Source organism: Myotis myotis, unplaced genomic scaffold, assembly GCF_014108235.1.
Source record: "Myotis myotis isolate mMyoMyo1 unplaced genomic scaffold, mMyoMyo1.p scaffold_m19_p_3, whole genome shotgun sequence".
Lineage (NCBI taxonomy): Eukaryota > Metazoa > Chordata > Mammalia > Chiroptera > Vespertilionidae > Myotis > Myotis myotis.
This window is the reverse complement of record NW_023416335.1, coordinates 162,419,700-162,439,436: the sequence shown is the minus strand read 5'-3', so window position 1 is coordinate 162,439,436 and position 19,737 is coordinate 162,419,700. Positions and strand designations below refer to the sequence as shown.

The following is a 19,737-nucleotide window of genomic DNA, read 5'->3' as shown; positions in this document are numbered from 1 at the left end:
GATAGTTATATCTATTGATATTTACCATATTTGAAATTAAAGACAATGAGAATCTTAAATATTTATTTAAAATCACAATAATGTACCCATTATATAATTACATAAATAACATATTTTACGGGATAAAGTTACATTTTCTAAGGAAAAAGGCATTGTTTGACATTTTTTGCAAATATCTTTCATGTCTGGTTTAATAGGAGATAGTTAGATTCTCCTATCTGCTTGTGTATTCAGTCCTTTGTGAAATATTGTTTTGGCGGAAGCATAAGAAAGAAATCTGGCCTCACACAGTTGCAAAAGGGAGGACCTCATGTCCTCTGAAAAGGTGTTAGGGACCCCAGGTATCCTCAACTACACCTGGAGAACTGCTGCACTAGGACATAAATTCCTAGATGAATATTTGATGACATTCACGAGAGGGACATTTATATACAGTTGTTGATTCACTGCTTACTACTTTATTCTTCTTTATCTGCTTCAAGAAGCATATCTCAGAGCAAATAAGAATGACATCGTAGGGATAACCATAAATCTACTCTTCTGTTTAAAAAAAAAGTCATTTCTTCATACAGCCAGTGGTTGCAAATTTGTTTTCACCCAAACCCCAGATGATGGCAGCACACTGTGTGTTGAAACAACAGGGTTGCTGGCCTCTGTCCTAGACATTCGCACCAGGCGTCTGGGGGCCATTCACCCCATTGGAAGGCAGCACCACAGGACTGTGCCATTGCTGATTTTCTCATAGGGACCACGTTCCCACAGTACGGATACCCCGTAGTCAGCCAGCCAGTGCTTATTACTGGGCTCTTCCTGTGTGTTCACCAGGAACTAGTGGGACAGCAAATGCAGCCTCTACTGGGGTGCATCAAGCAGACGAACATGTCTGTGTAGAGAAACCGTTGATGGGTTTGCACTAAGGGTAAAATGTATGTCTGGAGTTGACTAGCTGCCCTGACTTTCCCTGGCCTCACTTGGCAGGATGTTTTATCTGTAGATACTTCGCTTGCCCTATGAACTTTGATTTTGCTTAAGTGGATCTCTTCAGGGCATATTTTCTTTCCATTTTAGAATACTGCATCTGCAATGTAGAAAAATGGGAAACCACAGAAAAGTATATGGGCCCCAAAAACTGGTAGCCCACTTAATCTATTTTGATATTTATCCTTCAAGTCATTCTGGGGGTTTTACATTTCTATACATCATTTCAATATATTTTCACAATATCTGTAATCTTAAGTATTTTTCACTATTTTTAATTCTCTCCTCACACCTTTTCTTTAACATTTTTCTTAAACTCTTTCATGTGTAAATTTGGTAACCAAGTGGTTATAAGTACTAATTTATTTTCAGTTTTAAATCTATTGCATTTAAAGTCTTCACCTCTAAAAAACAAAATATTTAGTAAGAGTCTGATGTCATGTGGTCAGCTTGGAGCGAGGGAACTGGTTTGTTCATGGCATTGTACTTCCCTGCTGCCTGTCATGTGACTAAGGCCATGGGACACAGAGGGCATTAGGCAGCACAAGGTGCTCTGTCAGGCAGAGGAGTGGGAGACAGGTAACAGCGATTTTACAACTTTGTCAAAGTGTGTCCACATTTGAAAAAAGCAGAAAGGAGATATATAAAATGGATAGTGTATGCAAGGTGATGAGACTATGGATGTTTTTCCTGTATTTTGTACACTTTTAGCAATGTTCTGTTGCTTTACTATTTAAAACAAGAAACCCTGTAGCATATGTTTAAGTTTGATAAAACATAATATCAAATCAGAAATAATGCTGTATTTTCCTAATATAATTATAAAACAACTAGAGGCCCAGTGCATGAAATTTGTGCACTCAGGGGAAGGGGAGTCCCTCAGCCCGGCCTGCACCCTCTCGCAGTCTGAGAAACCTCAACAATGTCCAACTGATGGCCTAGACCCGCCCCCGACAGCAGCGGACATCCTTAGCGCTGCCGCGGAGGTGGGAGAGGCTCCCGCCACCGCCACTGCACTCGCCAGCCATGAGCCCGGCTTCTGGCTGAGCGGCGCTCCTGCTGTGGGAGTGCACTGACCACCAGGGGGCAGCTCCTGCATTGAGCATCTGCCCCCTAGTGGTCAGTACGCGTCATAGTGACCGGTCGTTCTGCCATCCGGTCGATTTGCATATTAGCCTTTTATTAAATAGGATGAGTGATTTATTTATTTATTTATTTAGGCAAACATCCCAAGCATGCATACTCAAATGACTGCTGACCCTTTAGAAGCAGTCACCTGTGTGGTATTCTCATTGCTTAGAATCATTTTTCAGCTACATTTAAATCATGTGATTTGGGTGGTTCTAGAAACAAAGATGTAAACGTTAGGGCTGAGTACTTCATTCAAGAGGAAAATAAGGCCCTGGCCATGTAGCTCAGTTGGTTAGAGCATTGTCCAGATACACCAAGGTTATGGGTTCCATCCCCCATCAGTGCACATACAAGAAGCAACCAATAAATGCATAAATAAGTGGAACAACAAAATTAATGTCTAGTCTCTCTCAATCTCTCTTCCTTCCTCTCTCTAAAAATCAGTGAATAAAAAAATATTTGAATGAAAGAAAGAAAGAAAGCCAGTGTTGTTCAGTGGTTGAGCATTGACCCATGAACCAAGTGGTGGTCACTGGTTCAATTCCCGATCAGGACACATGCCCCGGTTGTGGACTCAATCCCCAGTAGGGGGTGTACAGGAGGCAGCCGATCAATGTTTCTTTCTCATTGATGTTTCCATCTCTCTATCCCTCTCCCTTCCTCTCTCTGAAATCAATAAAAATATATTAAAAAGTAAAAATAAAAATAAGACTTTCCTGCATCATGTGGCGTGGTCATGGGACATCCAGATATTGATTCCTCAGATGCAGAATTTAACCAAGGCTGGTTCTTGAGGCTTCTTGGATATATTATATTCAAATTTGGTGATAAAGCTATTGTCCTGAAAAAAAAAAAAAGCCATTGTCCTGTTATTTCTTTTTCTTAACCCATGCGTTCCCCCTTCAGGTTTTCACTGGAATTTTCACAGCGGAAATGTTTCTGAAGCTCATAGCCATGGATCCCTACTATTATTTCCAAGAAGGCTGGAACATTTTTGATGGATTTATTGTCTCCCTCAGTTTAATGGAACTGAGTCTAGCAGATGTGGAGGGGCTTTCGGTGCTGCGATCTTTCCGATTGGTATTCCACACTTCTCCAGTTTCTTTTTACATTTCCTGTCTTGCAAATGCTAGAAGGAGTTTTGCATAAGTTAATTTGATTTTTAAAAATCCTTAGCTATATTCTGCTCCCAATTCCAGTTGGCTATTTATTGGCTTAGGTAATAAAACCTTGAAAATTGTCCTGCTAACCACCTAATGTAGAGGTTAGTTTTATAATCAGTCAACAAACAGATGTCCATTTTAGGAAGTTCCTCCGAAGGTAATGGTTAATGTGAAAAATGAAGGAGGGCTCCCGAGGACTAGTCTGAGATCCTATTTGGATTTGCTTGTGGACCCATTTCTTTATCCGAACATCTCTCTGAAATGGCAAAAATTCCTGCTTATTCAAAGATGGCTTTCCTGGTTGCTTCTATTTTGGTAACTCCTTCCAGAAAACGAAAATAAAATAATCTTTAAAATATATACATTGAGATTAGCTGTTGAACATTGGCTTTGTTTTCCATATCGTTAACTAAGAAGGATTTTTAAAATTAGTGTATTTGAAGAAGTTAATGTGTAATTACTAAAATGACTCTGAAAGCATAGTGAACAGTAGCTTCAGAATAGTTTCCCATTTGCATAAGCATAAGTGTGATGTGCTGACTAAGTCCCTTGAGAAGCTTCGTGGATCCCGCTCAGACAAAGCATCAGAACTGGCTTAGGTTTCTCTCTCCCTATTGGGAAGATACCTGTGCACTTGCAGCTAAAAGAATTTAAGGTGTGTTTTTCTCATCAGGATCGTCAGCATATCTAAGTAAAAGAATTGGAATAGAGTAGAAATACTTGTAAAATAGAGATCTCATTCAGTCCAACTCACAAACTTAACATCTGCCAAGTTTCTGGAACCTCTGCTTACTAGTCTTTGGTTAGGATCCAGCCCACAGTAGACTTTTTTTTTTCATAATAGACTTTTTGAGAACAGTTCTCATTATCTACAAAATGAGAAGCAGGATTAAAAGATAGAAGCCTTAGCGCTAATATTCTTAATAAATTAGAAGCCAGTCAAGAGGGGAAAATATGACTGACCCAGATATACACAGAGCAACACCGGGTAAATCTTGAACCCTCAGATAAGACTAAAGTTTTCAATAAAATAAAATAAAAATGTTCAAATCAATGCTGTTGCTTCTATTAGAATTCCTGCTACATTATCTTTGAGTTGTTAACTTATGACTGATGATAACCTCATTACTATCATTCCATTCATAGTCTTTATGCATTCTCAGGCTGTTAGCCAAGACCTTGTAATCTGGTCACATGAATGAATATAGAATATCGAAATTTCATGATTGACGTACCAAAGTTCCGTCCTCCGAATTGGTATCAACACAGGGTGGGGCAAAGTAGGGTTACAGTTGTGAGTACATGAAGCACAGTGTATTCTTGTATTATTATTTATTAATTATTGTATTATTTTCCGTACAAACAATTGTAAACCTACTTTGGCCCCACCCTGTATAGTCCCTTCTCAGGAGATGTTTGACATATGTGGAACCGCCCCTTCTCGGGAGTTGTGCTTTCCTTCCAAATTATTCCAAACATATCACAAAGTTTCATAGCATCCATTAATTATTTATTGGCAAGCAAAACAGCTATTTAGAAGTTGTAAATGCTTTTTTTAAGGGGACAGATAATTTATTGTCACTGTCCTTACCATACTAATCTTTTAGTTTACTACGTATCACGTTTTCCGTGATATGTCCCTTGAGAAATTGAGGGAAAATTAATAGGAAAAAGGTATATTCATGTATGGCTTTTTTAAAAAGTAGATTGGCCCAGGGACTAAAGCCAGAATTTGTGGTTCCTACTTCTAAATCTTTCACTTACTGTAAAATTAACCGGTTTTCCCTTATTTGTGCCTCAGTTTCTCCCAGTTTAGTCCAAGACTGTTAGAAAGTCCTGGGAATTTCCCAGGGGTGCTCAGTAAGTGTAAGCTGATCGTATCAATGACATGTGCTTTTACGTTAGCCATGTGGTAAGAAATGGATGGAGTATCACTTGGTTTTTGTTTGTTGTTTTTTTTCCCCTTAGCTCCGGGTCTTCAAATTGGCCAAATCCTGGCCCACCCTGAACATGCTGATTAAGATTATTGGAAATTCAGTCGGTGCCCTGGGCAACCTGACCCTGGTGCTGGCCATTATTGTCTTCATCTTTGCTGTGGTGGGGATGCAGCTCTTTGGAAAGAGCTACAAAGAGTGTGTCTGCAAGATCAACCAGGACTGCGAACTCCCTCGGTGGCACATGCATGACTTTTTTCATTCCTTCCTCATTGTCTTTCGAGTGTTGTGCGGGGAGTGGATCGAGACCATGTGGGACTGCATGGAGGTGGCAGGCCAGGCCATGTGCCTCATCGTCTTCATGATGGTCATGGTTATTGGCAACTTGGTGGTTAGTACTAACTTGTACATCTTATCTTGGCCCAGAAGTCCAGTCTGTTTCAACCTTCTAGTATCTTCCTTGTCTGTGTTGGTTTTTATTCTTTCTTGGCCCAAGAACCCTAAGGTACAAATGAAGGAAAGGAGGCTGCTATTTACAGAGGCCTACTGAGTCATAAGCCCCACAACCTGCCCACATTTTTCATAGTTATGGAAATAAACTCAGCAAAGTGACTTTTCTTAGACTCACATAGTTGATAAATGTTGGGGCTTGTGTTAGATCCTAGACTTCAAACTCTATACTCTTTCTACTACAAAACTTTCTGTCTTCTACACCAGAATTTCTCAACTTTGACACTGTTGACATTTTGGGTTAGATAATTCTTCGTTGTCGGACTGTCCTGTGTATTGTAGGATATTTAGCAGCATCCCTGGCCTCTATCCTTCACTGGCCGGAAGTGACCCCAACCCCAAGTTGTGACAACCAAAAATGTTTCCAGACATTGCCCCCTAGTTGGCAAAATTGCCCTACATTAAGAACCACTGACCTAAACCATGTTAGGGTTTTATTTAATTTGTAAAAATGACAAATTGCTTTCTTGCTTTACTTCGATCTGTCTGCCTGCTGTTTTCTGCCTCTGTAGATAGAGCGTTCACCAACAGATTTTAACACCTTGTTTCTCAGAGTGTGATCTGAGGACTAGCAACAACAAGATCACTTGCGAGTGTGTGACAAATGCAGAAGTTAGGCCCCACCCCAGAGCTACTGAATCAGAATCTGCATATTTAACAAGATCCCCGGATGATTGACATGCACGCTAAAGCGCGTGGGAGCACCCATTTCTCAGATCAGGCCGAATCCCACTTGTAAGTGTAGAGCAAGGAGGACTGGAAGAAGGGACACTCAGAGGATCCCTTGTAAGCTCATCCATATTAGTTCTCTTCCCTCTTCTGCAATAGAGAAGCATTCCAGTAGAGGGTTCCTACTCACCAGCCTCTGAACCAGCCATAGCCACCCTCCTCTGTCATGTGTTTTTGTTTTAATCTCTCCCTTTCTCCATTCCCAACCACCATTCCCTCAGTCCTAATCCCTCTAGTTTTCCCACTCCTTCAGTGAGCACAGCTATTACCCTATTACCTACTAGTGTGTAGCAGGATCAGCATTTACCAGCCCTGACTCACCCCACTTTCCCTAGTCTCCCATTCTCGGTTGTTTCAAGGACAGCTCTCCATGACTGTCTACAGATACCTGAGCACATGAGAAAGCCACCTATTATTTCTTCTTCTGATGACACCTTCCCAGGTTCCCCTTTGCTCAGTGCTTCTGCTCATCTAGTCTCTAGGAATCTGTAACTGTAAGTCTCTTCTGACCCTTTTCTCTCCGTTCCCAGTAAATGTTTGATGTTTTTCATACATCTTCCTTCCTTTTCTGTATATACATCTTTCTTCATAGTCTAAGATCTGCCCCTCCCTTTCCATTTCTATAACCCACCCGGTGTTTCTAGAAGACCACCAACATCATAACCACCCAAGTTTCACTCATTAAAAAGGTCAAGTCCCGGGCCCTACACCAGATCTACTGGATCAGAACCTCTCAGGTGAGGCCAAGGAACTATGTAGTTTTAATAAACATCCCACCACAGGAGATTCTTGTGCATTCTAAGATTTGACATCACTGTAGCCTAATCCAGACCCTTATCACCTCCTGCAAATATGTCTCCTAACTCCTAGTTCCTAAGGAATGGCTTTCTCAAATCTGTATAATCATCTGTGACTCCTTTGCTCAAGAATCAGTTGTGGATCCAATTACAATTCAAATCCCTCAATTTGGCCTTCAGAGCCCTCTCCAGTTCACCCTCCCCCCCATATTACCAACATGCTCCTTTTTAATTCTACAGATGGCCCAGATAATCCAGATATGTATATTTCATGTATTGTTTCCATCCCTCCCACTCTGTACCTGCTATTATCTCACTTAAAATATATGCCTTACTCTTCAGAAGTGTGACAAATTAAGGGCCAAGTATAAATCAGGAAGTGAGCACCTCTCCCACTTTTCAAAAGTAAGTTTTAATAAAAATAATTAACCTTAATGACCAATATAGTAAAATAGGAAATTAAAAGAGAAAGAAAGAAAGCAAGCTTGTATCCTGTGGCTTAACACTTAGATATACAACAGAACCATCACTGTCTTATAAAACTATTTTATTTTGATAAATGTTAGGAAAACAAAATTAATTTTTAAAAGGCGATGACATGAAATGTATTTTAGTTCTACCTTCCTGATTTGTTGTATGAAAGTAGGGCTCTCCAAGCCTATTTTTTCTAACACGGGTCCTCCAAGGCATCACTGCTCATGAGCACTTGGCATGTATGCACGCTTTCATGTTCCCCAATAATTCATATCTACCTTTTTGGTTTTATTTGGGGGGGATTTTCTTCCAAAATGGATACAGACTTTTCTTTTTCTGTTAATAAAAAAGGTAACCAAGGTACACACACACACACACACACACATATATATATATATATGTAAAACTATAAAAGAACCAAGAAAAGAGGTGCTAAACTCCTTATATTACAACCAAAAATCAAACACAGTGCTCACCTAGTAACGTGAACATTTAAAACACTATGTGGGCCAAGCAAAACACAACATAAATTCTTGAGTGTGTTACATAAATCCGTAGGCTTCCAGTTTCCTAGTTTAATGGACAACTGACCTAATACTGTGCTACATTCACTCCCTTTTCCTAATGCCGCTGGCGCAGGTGCTGAACCTGTTCCTGGCCTTGCTCCTGAGCTCCTTCAGTGCAGACAATCTGGCAGCCACGGATGATGACGGGGAGATGAACAACCTACAGATCTCAGTCATCCGTATCAAGAAGGGCGTGGCTTGGACCAAAGTGAAAGTGCACGCCTTCATGCAGGCCCACTTCAAGCAGCGCGAGACCGATGAAGTGAAACCTCTGGACGAGATGTATGATAAGAAGGCCAACTGCATCGCCAACCACACCGGTGCAGACATCCACCGGAATGGTGACTTCCAGAAGAATGGCAATGGCACCACCAGCGGCATCGGCAGCAGCGTGGAGAAGTACATTATTGATGAGGACCACATGTCCTTCATCAACAACCCTAACTTAACCGTGCGGGTGCCCATTGCCGTAGGCGAGTCCGATTTTGAGAACGTCAACACAGAGGACGTTAGCAGCGAATCAGATCCTGACGGCAGCAAAGATGTAAGGTCCCAGCCTAGAAACCTGCCTTGATCCTGTGTGAGAACAAACAGGGCTCTGTCAGCTCCAGATATTGGTTCAGCTATGGACTTTGTAGAGAGAATCTGGAATAGCCAACTCACCCCCCTGTCGCCATCCTAGGCCTTCCCTAGGTGACCTCAATTCCTGAGATGTTCCTGGATCTATCTCCCTGGCCCCTGGATCATGTAGGTCAGAGGCTGGAGTACACCCGCAAGTAGTTCCCTGCCATTAATCTGTGTGAGCGGAATCCCTGAGACTGGCCTATGGCCACATTTGTTTAGGGTGGATTACTGACATCTGTGAGTGCGTTCCAATGTTTATCCCATCCTGACAGGTTTGGGAGGCCCTGTGGTACTTGTTTGCCCATCATGAGTTGGATGATGATGACTTTCAAGTAAGAATTGAGGAGAAAAATTATAGCTAGTACATCATCCACACCAAAGGTGTAGAGTAGTCAGCGGGGAGTGGACATGTTGCTGCAGAGTCTCTTGATTTCGATTTCCCTTTTCCTTGCATATCTAGAAACTGGATGATACTAGCTCCTCTGAAGGAAGTACCATTGATATCAAGCCGGAAGTAGAAGAGGTCCCAGTGGAACAGCCTGAGGAATACTTGGACCCAGAAGCTTGCTTCACAGAAGGTGCGGGGAAAGGAGGGGGGTGGGGGCAGGGGGCACTTGCTGTTTACAGCGTTGCTAGGGATACTGATTGGATGAGAGGGTGGGGACTCAGTGGCTTTCTTCAAGAACCTTGTTCCCCACCTCCTCATTTTGAGGGCAGTTGATGCTGTTTTCCCTGCTCAAACTATTCTCTAACTTTTCTTTTTCTTTTTTGTGAATCCTCACCCAAAGATATTTTTCCCATTTTTCCATTGATTTTTAAAGAGAATAGAAACATTAATGTGAAAGAGACACATTGATTGGTTGCCTCAAGCACATGCCCCAGCCAGGGCCAGGGAGCAAGCCTGCAACCAAGGTGCATTCCCTTCACTGGAATGAAGTGACCCAATGCTCTAACCACTGAGAAAAACTGGCCAGGCTCTTTCTTTTCCTTCCTTCCTTCCTTCCTTCCTTCCTTCCTTCCTTCCTTCCTTCCTTCCTTCCTTCCTTTCTTTCTTTCTTTCTTTCTTTTTTTAAATAAGAAACATCAACGATGAGAGAGAATCATTGATTGGCTGCCTCCTGCGCACCCCACACTGCGGATCAAGCTCGCAAGCCGGGCATATACCCTGACTGGGAATCAAACCATGACCTCCTGGTTCATAGATTGATGCTCAACCACTGAGCCATTCTGGCCAGGCAATCTATCTATCTATCTATCTATCTATCTATCTATCTATCTATATGTATGTATTGATTTTAGAGAGGGAGGAAGAGAGAGGGAGATAGAAACATCGACAAGAGAGACATATCGATTGGCTGCTTCCTGCATGCCTCCCACTGGGGTTTGAGCCTACAACCCCGGCATGTACCCTGACTTGGAATTGAACCTGCAACCTGTGCACATGACAGTGCTTAGTCAACCTAGCCACACTGGCCAGGGCTCTGACTTTTCTTTGTCCACTTTCTCTTGGCATCAGTCCAGAAATTTCCATTAGAAAGGACTTTTCTGTCATGGCTCTGTCTGCCTCTTGACTCCCTTTTCTTTCCCTCACTTTATGGGGCGTCTTCCCAACTCCAGGGGGCCCAGGCAGCCTTGCAGCAGGGCCTCAGCCTGTGAGCCTCTTGATTTCTTAATCAGATGATCTGATTCATCTGCTGTGCTCCCAGCTGCGTGGTGGGGCAGCATCTGGTGGGGCTGGGAGATAGAGGAGAGGGCAGGGCTGGGTGGGGCATGTTCATGGTCTGACCTGCCTCTCCCCCTGGTGCCAGGTTGTGTCCGGCGATTCAAGTGCTGCACTGTCAACATCGAAGAAGGCCTAGGCAAGTCCTGGTGGATCCTGCGGAAAACGTGCTTCCTCATTGTAGAGCACAATTGGTTTGAGACCTTCATCATCTTCATGATTCTGCTCAGCAGTGGCGCCCTGGTGAGGTCCGGGGGAGAATATGATGAGGCATTGGCTGGGGAAGGGTGTATAGGAACTAGTGGGAAAGACTGCATGGGGCCCAAGACCAGTTTCTCTGAGAACACTGATTGGGTGTGCACCCGAGAATAATGGTCCGTTGAAGTGCTTTGGCTGGTGCTTTGAGCCTTTGGGATTAGAATCCACATCCTGATCTTTAGACTCAGCACGATCACTCTCAGCCCTAAGGCCGCCTTTTCATCAGGACGAGAATACAAAGTACCAAGTGTCTTCACCGCTTGGTCTGCCCCAACCTCAGCAACTTCCTAAAATGAACTTCCCTTTCTCATCTAATACCCCAAATCTCTTGCTCTTTACTTTTCAGTTGCCCAAGGTATGGAGGGAGAAGTGTTCCTCCACCCCCTCGCCCTTCACAGCCTACTGGCTTTGGAGAACTGGTGGCCTTAGCAGATATTTAGAGTGTTAGATCTCGGGTACACGGGTATTTCTGTTCCTGTGGTTGTACGTGGTCATTAATCAGTGAGGCTTATAGGGCACTGAACACACAGGCTCCTCCCCTGCCAGGACTCATTTTTTCTAGCATTTGCTTTCACGTGGGCTGGATTGTAGCTGAGGAGGCCTGTTTTCCCTGGGGGATTTATGAGGGAGCTGCTTCCTAGTTGAGCAGATTTGAGGACAGCAGGGACTAGAGACACTACACACTTCCCTTCTGTTTGCTAAGGGAGAGATTTTTGAAATGTTTTTAAAGAAGGTGGGCACATTTATGTAGGTGTGGAATCAAAGCTTAATCTGGAAGCAAAGAAAATAACAAGGGAGAAACCTCAAATTCAGTGTCATAGATCCCACCAAGGCCTTGGGAAGTTTTGCTGACTTGTGAGATCGGAGAATAAGAAAAGGTGAAACAGGCAGTCACGTGTGGTAAAGCAGAGCCCAAGGATGCCAAGGACCAGGTTCACGTAGGAAAGCGTCAGCGCGAAAGCTGGAGGCAGAAAATGGTGGCTGGTGTCCGTGGTCTGAGTGACGGGGAGCTGCCGCCCTGCCCACCCCTGAGTCACTGCATCGGCAGGCAGGCACTCCCTCGGCGCTTCCTGAGGCTCCGTGCAGGCAGCAGGGTGACAGACAGCCTGGCCTCTGCCCCCCAGGAAAGGGCGGGTCAGACTAAGGCCAGTGGTTGGGGAGAGGTGTTGTGTCATTGTTGCCGTCCTTCTTCAAATCTAGGAAACAGAAACCTAAACTAACAAGCATGCCCCAGCCTTTGGCCCTTCTCTTCCCCGTCTCCACAGAAAAAGCAGCAGTGAAATAAACGTTCTGAGCTTGGTTTACTACTCACCCTTGACAATTGTTGTGTATCATAATTGAATAAAAGGGGATACGTGGCTCAGTACCTGAGGCCCCGTGCAATAGTCGGCATGAGACTTAAGAATAGCAAAGTGAAGCCGCAGCCAAATTGTCCCAGAAAAGACTAGACTGTGGTTGTGATGGAGCCTCAGAGGAAGGGATTAGAGCCTCTGGTGACCCGAAGATCAGTGTTTGGCCTCTCACATGTGCGGGGCTGTAGAATGGATTTCTACAAATGGAGTTCAGGGGAAGCAACATGGAAGCTGTTGCTGTTTTCACCGGGGGGTTTATTTGTACCAAGATCCTGAGGACTGTGGACCCATGACCTCTGCCCCACTGTCCAGTGGTGAGACGAACACCTGTGTTCCCGTGCCTCCTCTGGAAGAGAGTCTGCAGGCAGCTCAGTGTCCCTCTGGGACTGCTCAGAGCCCCCACCTCCGTCTGCGTGACAAGGGACTTTTCCCCCCTTCCAGGTTTCCTTTTTCCCACTATAGGAAGTCTCTTCTCTTGGCACCACCCTTGTGCAGCCTACCACTCTGCACATGGAATGCTCATACCTTTGTATCAGAGAATTACCTCATTCGGGAATTCCAGAGAAAGAAAGTAGTACTAAGACTTTTTTTTTACCTGAATATCTCCCAGCCCTGTGGCCCTCTACCTGTATCTGTGACATCAGGGGCTAAAAGGAGAAAATATTTTGTCATATAAATATATAGCATTGGCAAGATTGTGAAAAAATTGGAACCCTTACACATTGCTGGTGGGAATATAAAAAAAAATGGTGCGACCACTTTGGAATAGAGTTGGGCAGTTCCTCAGAAAATTAAACATAGCGTTACCGTATGACCTAGCCATTCCACTACTAGGTGTATATATCTTAGGGAAATGAAAACATGTCCAGATAAAAACTTGTCCACAGATGCCCAGAGCAGCAGCATTCACAATAGCCAAAAAGTAGAAACAGCACAAATGTCCATCAATTGATGAAAGATGAACAACAGGTGGTATAGCCATTCACTGGAATATTATTCATCAGTAAGAAGTGAAGTACTGATACCTGCTGCAACATGGATGAAACCTGAAAACATTGGGCTTGGTGAAAGAAGCGAGCCACAAAGGACCACATATTATTATTATTTTTAAATATATTATCAAAACAACAATGAGGTACCATCTCACACCTGTCAGACTGGCTATCATCAACAAATCAACAAACGACAAGTGCTGGAGAGGATGTGGAGAAAAAGGAACACTTGTGCACTGCTGGTGGGAATGCAGACTGGTGCAGCCACTATGGAAGACAGTATGGAGTTTCCTCAAAAAACTACAAATGGAACTCCCATTTGACCCTGTGATCCCACTTCTAGGAATATATCCCAAGAAACCAGAAACACCAATCAGAAAGGATATATGCACCCCTATGTTCATAGCAGCACAATTCACCATAGCTAAGATCTGGAAACAGCCTAAGTGCCCATCAGTAGATGAATGGATTAGAAAACTGTGGTACATCTACACGATGGAATACTATGCTGCTCTAAAAAGGAAGGAACTCTTACCATTTGCAACGTCATGGATAGAACTGGAGAGCATTATGCTAAGTGAAATAAGCCAGTCAATGAAGGAAAAATACCACATGATCTCACTCATTCATGGATAATAGAGACCATTATAAACTTTTGAACAATAATAGATACAGAGGCAGAGCTGCCTCAAACAGATTGTCAAACTGCAGCAGGAAGGCCGGTGAGGGTTGCGGGGCAGGAGGTAGGGGGGTAAGAGATCAACTAAAGGACTTGTATGCATGCATAGAAGCATAACCAGTGGACATAAGACATTGGGGGATAGGGGAGGCTAGGGGACTGTCTAGGGCGGGGGGATAAAATGGACACATATGTAATACCCTTTGTAATACTTTAAGCAATAAAAAAAAAATAATAAAAAATAAAAAATAAAAAATAAAAAAAATAAATAAATAAATATATCCCATTGACCCTTTACAGAGAGGAAGGGAGAGGGATAGAGAGCCAGAAACATCGATGAGCGATGAGCGAGAAACATCGATCAGCTGCCTCCTGCACGCCCCCCACTGGGGATGTGCCCGCAGCCAAGGTACATGTCCTTGACTGGAATCGAGCCTGGGACCCTGGAGTCGGCAGGCTGATGCTCTATCCACTGAGCCAAACCGGTCAGGGCAAAGGACCACATATTATATGATTTTATTTATATGAAATGTCCAGAAGAGGCAAATCTGTAGAGGAAGGAAGTAGATGAGTGGTTGCCTAGGACTAAGGGGAGATGGACTAGAGGGTGACCGCTAGAGAACATGGGCTTTCTTTTAGGGGTAATGAAAATATTCTAAAATTGATGGTGGTGATGGAGGTACAACTATGAACATGCCAAAAGCTGTGGTACACTTTAAATAGCTGAATTGTATGGTATAGCTCAATAAAACTTTTAAAAAAAAATCACGTGTAGCAGGGGAGTGAAGTGGAAGAGACAGGAAGCTGGAGAGGCCAGCCCCGGTGGGAGGAGCTGCGGCGAGGGCGGTGCTTGTGTGCCCTTAGGCGCGATGGGCAGCTGCTGCCTCTCTTTCAGGCCTTCGAGGACATCTACATTGAGCAGAGGAGGACCATCCGGACCGTGCTGGAGTACGCCGACAAAGTCTTCACCTACATCTTCATCCTGGAGATGCTGCTCAAGTGGACAGCCTACGGTTTCGTCAAGTTCTTCACCAATGCCTGGTGCTGGCTGGACTTCCTCATTGTGGCTGTACGTGTCCTGCTTTCTACTTCCCACCCTTTCTAGCAGGAAAACAAAAACAGGGAGTTTTCTTCTTTTCATGGCTGGAGCGGCTTGGGGCCCTGGGCATAAGGCAAGATGTAGATAGATGTAGGTCTGGGTAAGTTGCTTTCAGAGCCGTCAGATCTTCACTTTGGGAAGGGACTTCTGAATGCACCTGCTCCGGGGACTGACCAGCCAGCCAGCCAGCCAGCCAGCTCTTTGCCGTGGCGGTTTAGAGATTGGGAAAGGGAAGTGGAATCCTTGGTATCAAAGCCCCTGTTTCTTAGGCTGGGAACAGGAAGGCTCTTGTCCCAAAGAGTGGGCTGTCCTCTTTCTGCTGCCAGGAGAGGGGTGAGGGAAGGAGGTGGGTGCTGCCGGGATGCAGGTAGAGGGGGGTCTGGGTAGACTGTCCTGCTGACCGTTCCCGTGACGCTTCCATCCAGCTCAAGTCTTCATACCAGACTGATCTGAGCCAGTCAGCTTCTCAGGGAGAGGGGAGCTCACACCCACATAAAGCCCCCTCTTCCCCACAGGGACGATCGAACTTAAGAAAATCCTTTTCTCCTTCAGGTTCCAAGACCATCTCCAAGGCTTGGCCGTTACATCCCGAGTTATTTTTCAGGGTGGAGGCCGCTGCATCTGTAACTATTTCTCCCCCACCAGCACTTGTTTCTTGTTGGCTTTTCTAACCGTGGTGATTGTCTCTCATTCTGTGTAATAACGACAGCTTTTTCTCCCCCCCAACTCAGCACTGGAGAGAAAGGGTGAATGGGAATTGTAGGACCAGGGCCCCTGGAGAACTCGGTTCCTGCTGAGGGCTGAGAGGTGCCAAGAAAGTAGAGCATTTGGAGGCTGAGTCGGTCCATTTAGAATATCGGTTTGTTGGCTGCATGGGGAGCTCTCTGTAGAGTGCTTCTGGGACCCCGGCTAGAGCAGCATGGGGACCTCTTCCTTGGATAACAGGCGCCCAGCACTCGGCGGCGGCAGTGATCTCTGCTCTATAAATGCATCCCTTTCCCAACAAGGTCTGCAGCTTCCCCGGCTCATGACTCCTTCCAAGAGCTGTCCCTCTGCCTCAGTGAGGTGAGGAGGTCACCCCCTGCTCTTAAAGTGAGCCGAACGGGTGGTCCCGCAGAGGGTGCCAGCGCAACCCTCCTACCTAGAGGTTTCGGCACTCCCTCGAGCACCTGTTGATAGCACCTCGTGATAGAAGGGCCTCTTCCTCCCAGACTGAGACTCGAGCTCTCGGAGTTAAGGGAGGGGCTTGGGAGAAGGCCAAGAGAACTGGGCCTGCTCTCTTTCTAGAGCACGGGACACTGAGAGTCAGGTGACACACCTACGGGAGTCCAAGAAGCCCTTCCTCTTCTGGACCTTCCAAGAATTCTGACAGATGCATCCACTACCGCACTCCAACGGCCCTAGGGAAGCTGCGATTTGGAACAAATCTCTCCCACCATGACTTTTACTGCCTCCGCTGCCCACCCTAACCTGAACCACTATCTTCTTCCTCTCGGGGGTGAGCAACCCCGGAATTTGAGGATATCAATCAGGAATCTCACATCCCTCTGTACCCAAATAAGCTGCTAAAAGCATTAACAATTCTGCACATCATCATTTATTCAGCAAACATTTTTAATCACTTTTTATACTCAGTGTCAGGGAAGTAAAAGGCATGAGACAGGTATGTAGCCAACGAACAACAATCCGTAAGTCCCTCCAGCTTTGGGGAGTTGTTGCGTTCTCACATTGCCATGAGGCCTGACAGTGGCTCCTGAGAACACCTCTACCAGTTATTAGTAAGCAAATACCATTCTCTGTGTGGGATTGTCCCAGGAGCCATAGGGGGTCACAAGGGATGGGCAGGCGTGCTCCACCCCCTGGGGAGCTCACACTAGCTTGCAGGGCCGCGGCGGCCTGATTCAGGCAGGTGGTAATCAGGCATTCTGGGAACAAGGCTCTCCCAGGAACCCCCTTCTGTTCACGTCTGTCAGGCAGAACAGTCCATTTAGTCTTCACGCATCAAATGTTTATTGAGATCCACAACATGCACAGCCTGCTGCCAGGTGTTGGGGAAATACAGAGAGTAGAAGACGGGCACTTCTAAGGGCCTGAAAGATGAGGCACATACAAACATCCGTAGCAGAAGCAGAGTGTGCTAAGTAGGGACAGCCCTGGTGTGAACCATGGCCGCACTGGTTGCCATTTTTGAGTTGTGGGTGGAGAATAAGGCTGAGACTGACAGCTGAAACTCTCAAGAGTTTTCGGTGTCCTTTGAGTAAGATATCTAGTGCCCTTGGCATGTTAGGTCATCCAGCAACGTAAACATTTTGGGGCCCAATTCAGCATCATTTCTTAGAGACTCTCTTCCTCCCAGGGTGTCACCCACCGGTGACTGATGTCCGAATCTCATTCATCACCATGTTTGTTTCCCTAATGAATTTTCATTCTTCCTATTGCCCCTTTAAGCTACTTTGAGTACTTTTTAGAATCAGGAGGTAATCCAGATAACTTATAAAGTTAATTATCTGTATTTATAAGCCATCTGAGTTCCCAAACAGAGACATTTTATTTTGCTCGGGTCCTTGGCCACACTGGAGATCTTGTCCTGTAGAAGAATTTTGTCATCTTTTCCCCAGAAAACATGGCCCCGTCATAACCACGGTTAGCCAGCACGCTGGCTCCAGGAACCACTCACCTCATTCTGAATTCAGACTGCTGAAATGGTCTCTGTTTGAAACGTTCACATCATTTTGAAAAAGTCACCCAATGCCTTCCCCTTTTTTCCCATGCCTCCAGCCATCGATAATCTGAATTTTGACTTCTCAACTCCTTTTTCAGGTTTGGTTCTTTCCTTAAAGTATACTTTGAGCAATGTTCTCACTATCTCCACTGAGAGTTTAACAGGGAGGCTCGGAGGGTTATAAGAAAGTCCTCAGCTACTAAGGAATAACCCCGCTAGGATCCTTACTATCTTCCTGGGGAGATCTTGGCCAGATTGATCAGTCAAGCGCAGATTATCTCTCAACAGCGCTTAGAGCCAACCTCTGAATTGGCACCTGTACCTCCTCCCCACTTTAGTCTTCTTTGTTATCAGATAAATCATACTCACCACCACTCCCCCCAGAAAAGAGCTGGAGGTCTTCTCGCTTTGTATGGGACTAATAGCCGCTGGAAGCTTAGCCTTCAGTAGTCTTTACCTGGCAGTTTCACAGGACAGAGCTGATAAGGGGTATTTAGGACTCAGGCACTTGATTGGGATGGGATAGCTTACCTTCAGACTTACCTATTAAGATCTTGCTAAGCCCAGCCAGTGTGGCTCAGTGGTTGAGCATCATCCTCCGTGAACAAGGAGGTCACAGTTCGATTCCCCATCAGAGCACATGCCTGGGTTTCGGGCTCGATCCCCAGTAGGGGGCATGCAGGAGCAGCCAATCAATGATTCTCATCATTGAGGTTTCTATCTCTCTCCCTATTATTTAAATGTGTTTAAGAGTTGACTGTAATTGGCAATGGCAGGCAAAATACACCTCCATGTCTTATCGACCATGGTAGATGGGAGGAAGATGATTGGTTGTTGCTAGTGTGTTCTAGATAAGGCTTTGAGGCCCTTGTCTTAGGCAGAAATTCAACCCTGAACTATGTACCTTTTAAAGAACATGAGTAGCCTAATAGGGCAGCATTTAATTCTGGATTTGTTTTGGACACTACCTAGGAATCCAGAGAAGATTCCTGTATTGGTGGATTATGAGTACTTGCATAGGTAAAGGTTTACAACCCTTTTTAAAATGGAAACTTTTAAGGCTCCCCATCCCTGACCCTCACTCGGTCATTGACCTCCTTCTACCCCCTGCCAGTACTGCTGCTCAATTATAAATGTCTTCATTTAAAAACAACAACAACACAGTTTGGTGCAGTTCAGAGATGCAGAATTAAATCCCTAAGATAGAGATGAAAAGCAACAAATGAAACTAAGCTATGAGTTGTTTATTTTTCTCCTCTAAATTTGGAAGAAAGAGCTCTGGCCTGGGAACCAGAAGTGCGGGTCTTCATCCTAGCTTCAGGGCTGCTGACGTGATCCCGGGCAAACTCTTGTGTATTGGGCATATGGGTCTCAGTTTCCTCATCTATAAAATAAAATTCAAAAAATTTTTCCAAGGATCTTGCCAGCTGTTATTTTAATGATGAGGAACTAGACTGGCCTGGAAAGGACAGACCTGAGGCCAGGTTGCTGTGGACTGTTCTGGGGATTAGAGGGAAAAGTATGGATGCAGTTGTGCAGACCCGCCCATGTCCTCATGGCCAGGGAGGAGTCAGGGGTATAGTTAAAAGATGGAAGGATTGTTATAGTTAAAAATGAGAAATGGAAGAATTATACTTAAGCGAGTTCTCAGAGACTCAAAATTTTGTCAAGAAGTTTCTTCGTCTGGTTCTTTTCTCCGTGGGAACTGGAAAGTCAGCTGTGGTACTTATGAATGTTGCCTTTGTTCATGTAGTGACTCATCAAATTCCTCAACAAATGGTTTCTTGTCACCCAGGAGTAAGAGAGCTTGTCCTTGGAAGTCCCTGGTGAAAGAGCTGAGGAGGGGGCGGCCTGTGCGGAGTGTGTGTATTTATCTGTATTCTTTTCCATAGGTACCATTAAATTTGTCTGGCTTAATTTAATGGGAACTTCTGGGACCTGCAGAGACTGTAAAGGGCGAGGGTAAGGTTTTTGTCATCTGTTCAGGCTCCTCTTCTTCCAATGGAACT

General features: G+C 44.7%; 1 protein-coding gene across 1 annotated transcript in view; it reads left to right on the top strand.

Moving 5' to 3' along the window:
- The window catches only part of SCN8A (sodium voltage-gated channel alpha subunit 8), a 186,059-nt gene that overhangs the window by 145,428 nt on the left and 20,894 nt on the right, over positions 1–19,737 (top strand). The window contains exons 15-20 of the mRNA XM_036300192.1: positions 3,016–3,189; positions 5,241–5,597; positions 8,356–8,826; positions 9,367–9,484; positions 10,715–10,869; positions 14,803–14,976. Coding sequence (XP_036156085.1) covers positions 3,016–3,189; positions 5,241–5,597; positions 8,356–8,826; positions 9,367–9,484; positions 10,715–10,869; positions 14,803–14,976 — 1,449 coding nt within the window. The remainder of the gene's footprint in view (positions 1–3,015; positions 3,190–5,240; positions 5,598–8,355; positions 8,827–9,366; positions 9,485–10,714; positions 10,870–14,802; positions 14,977–19,737) is intronic.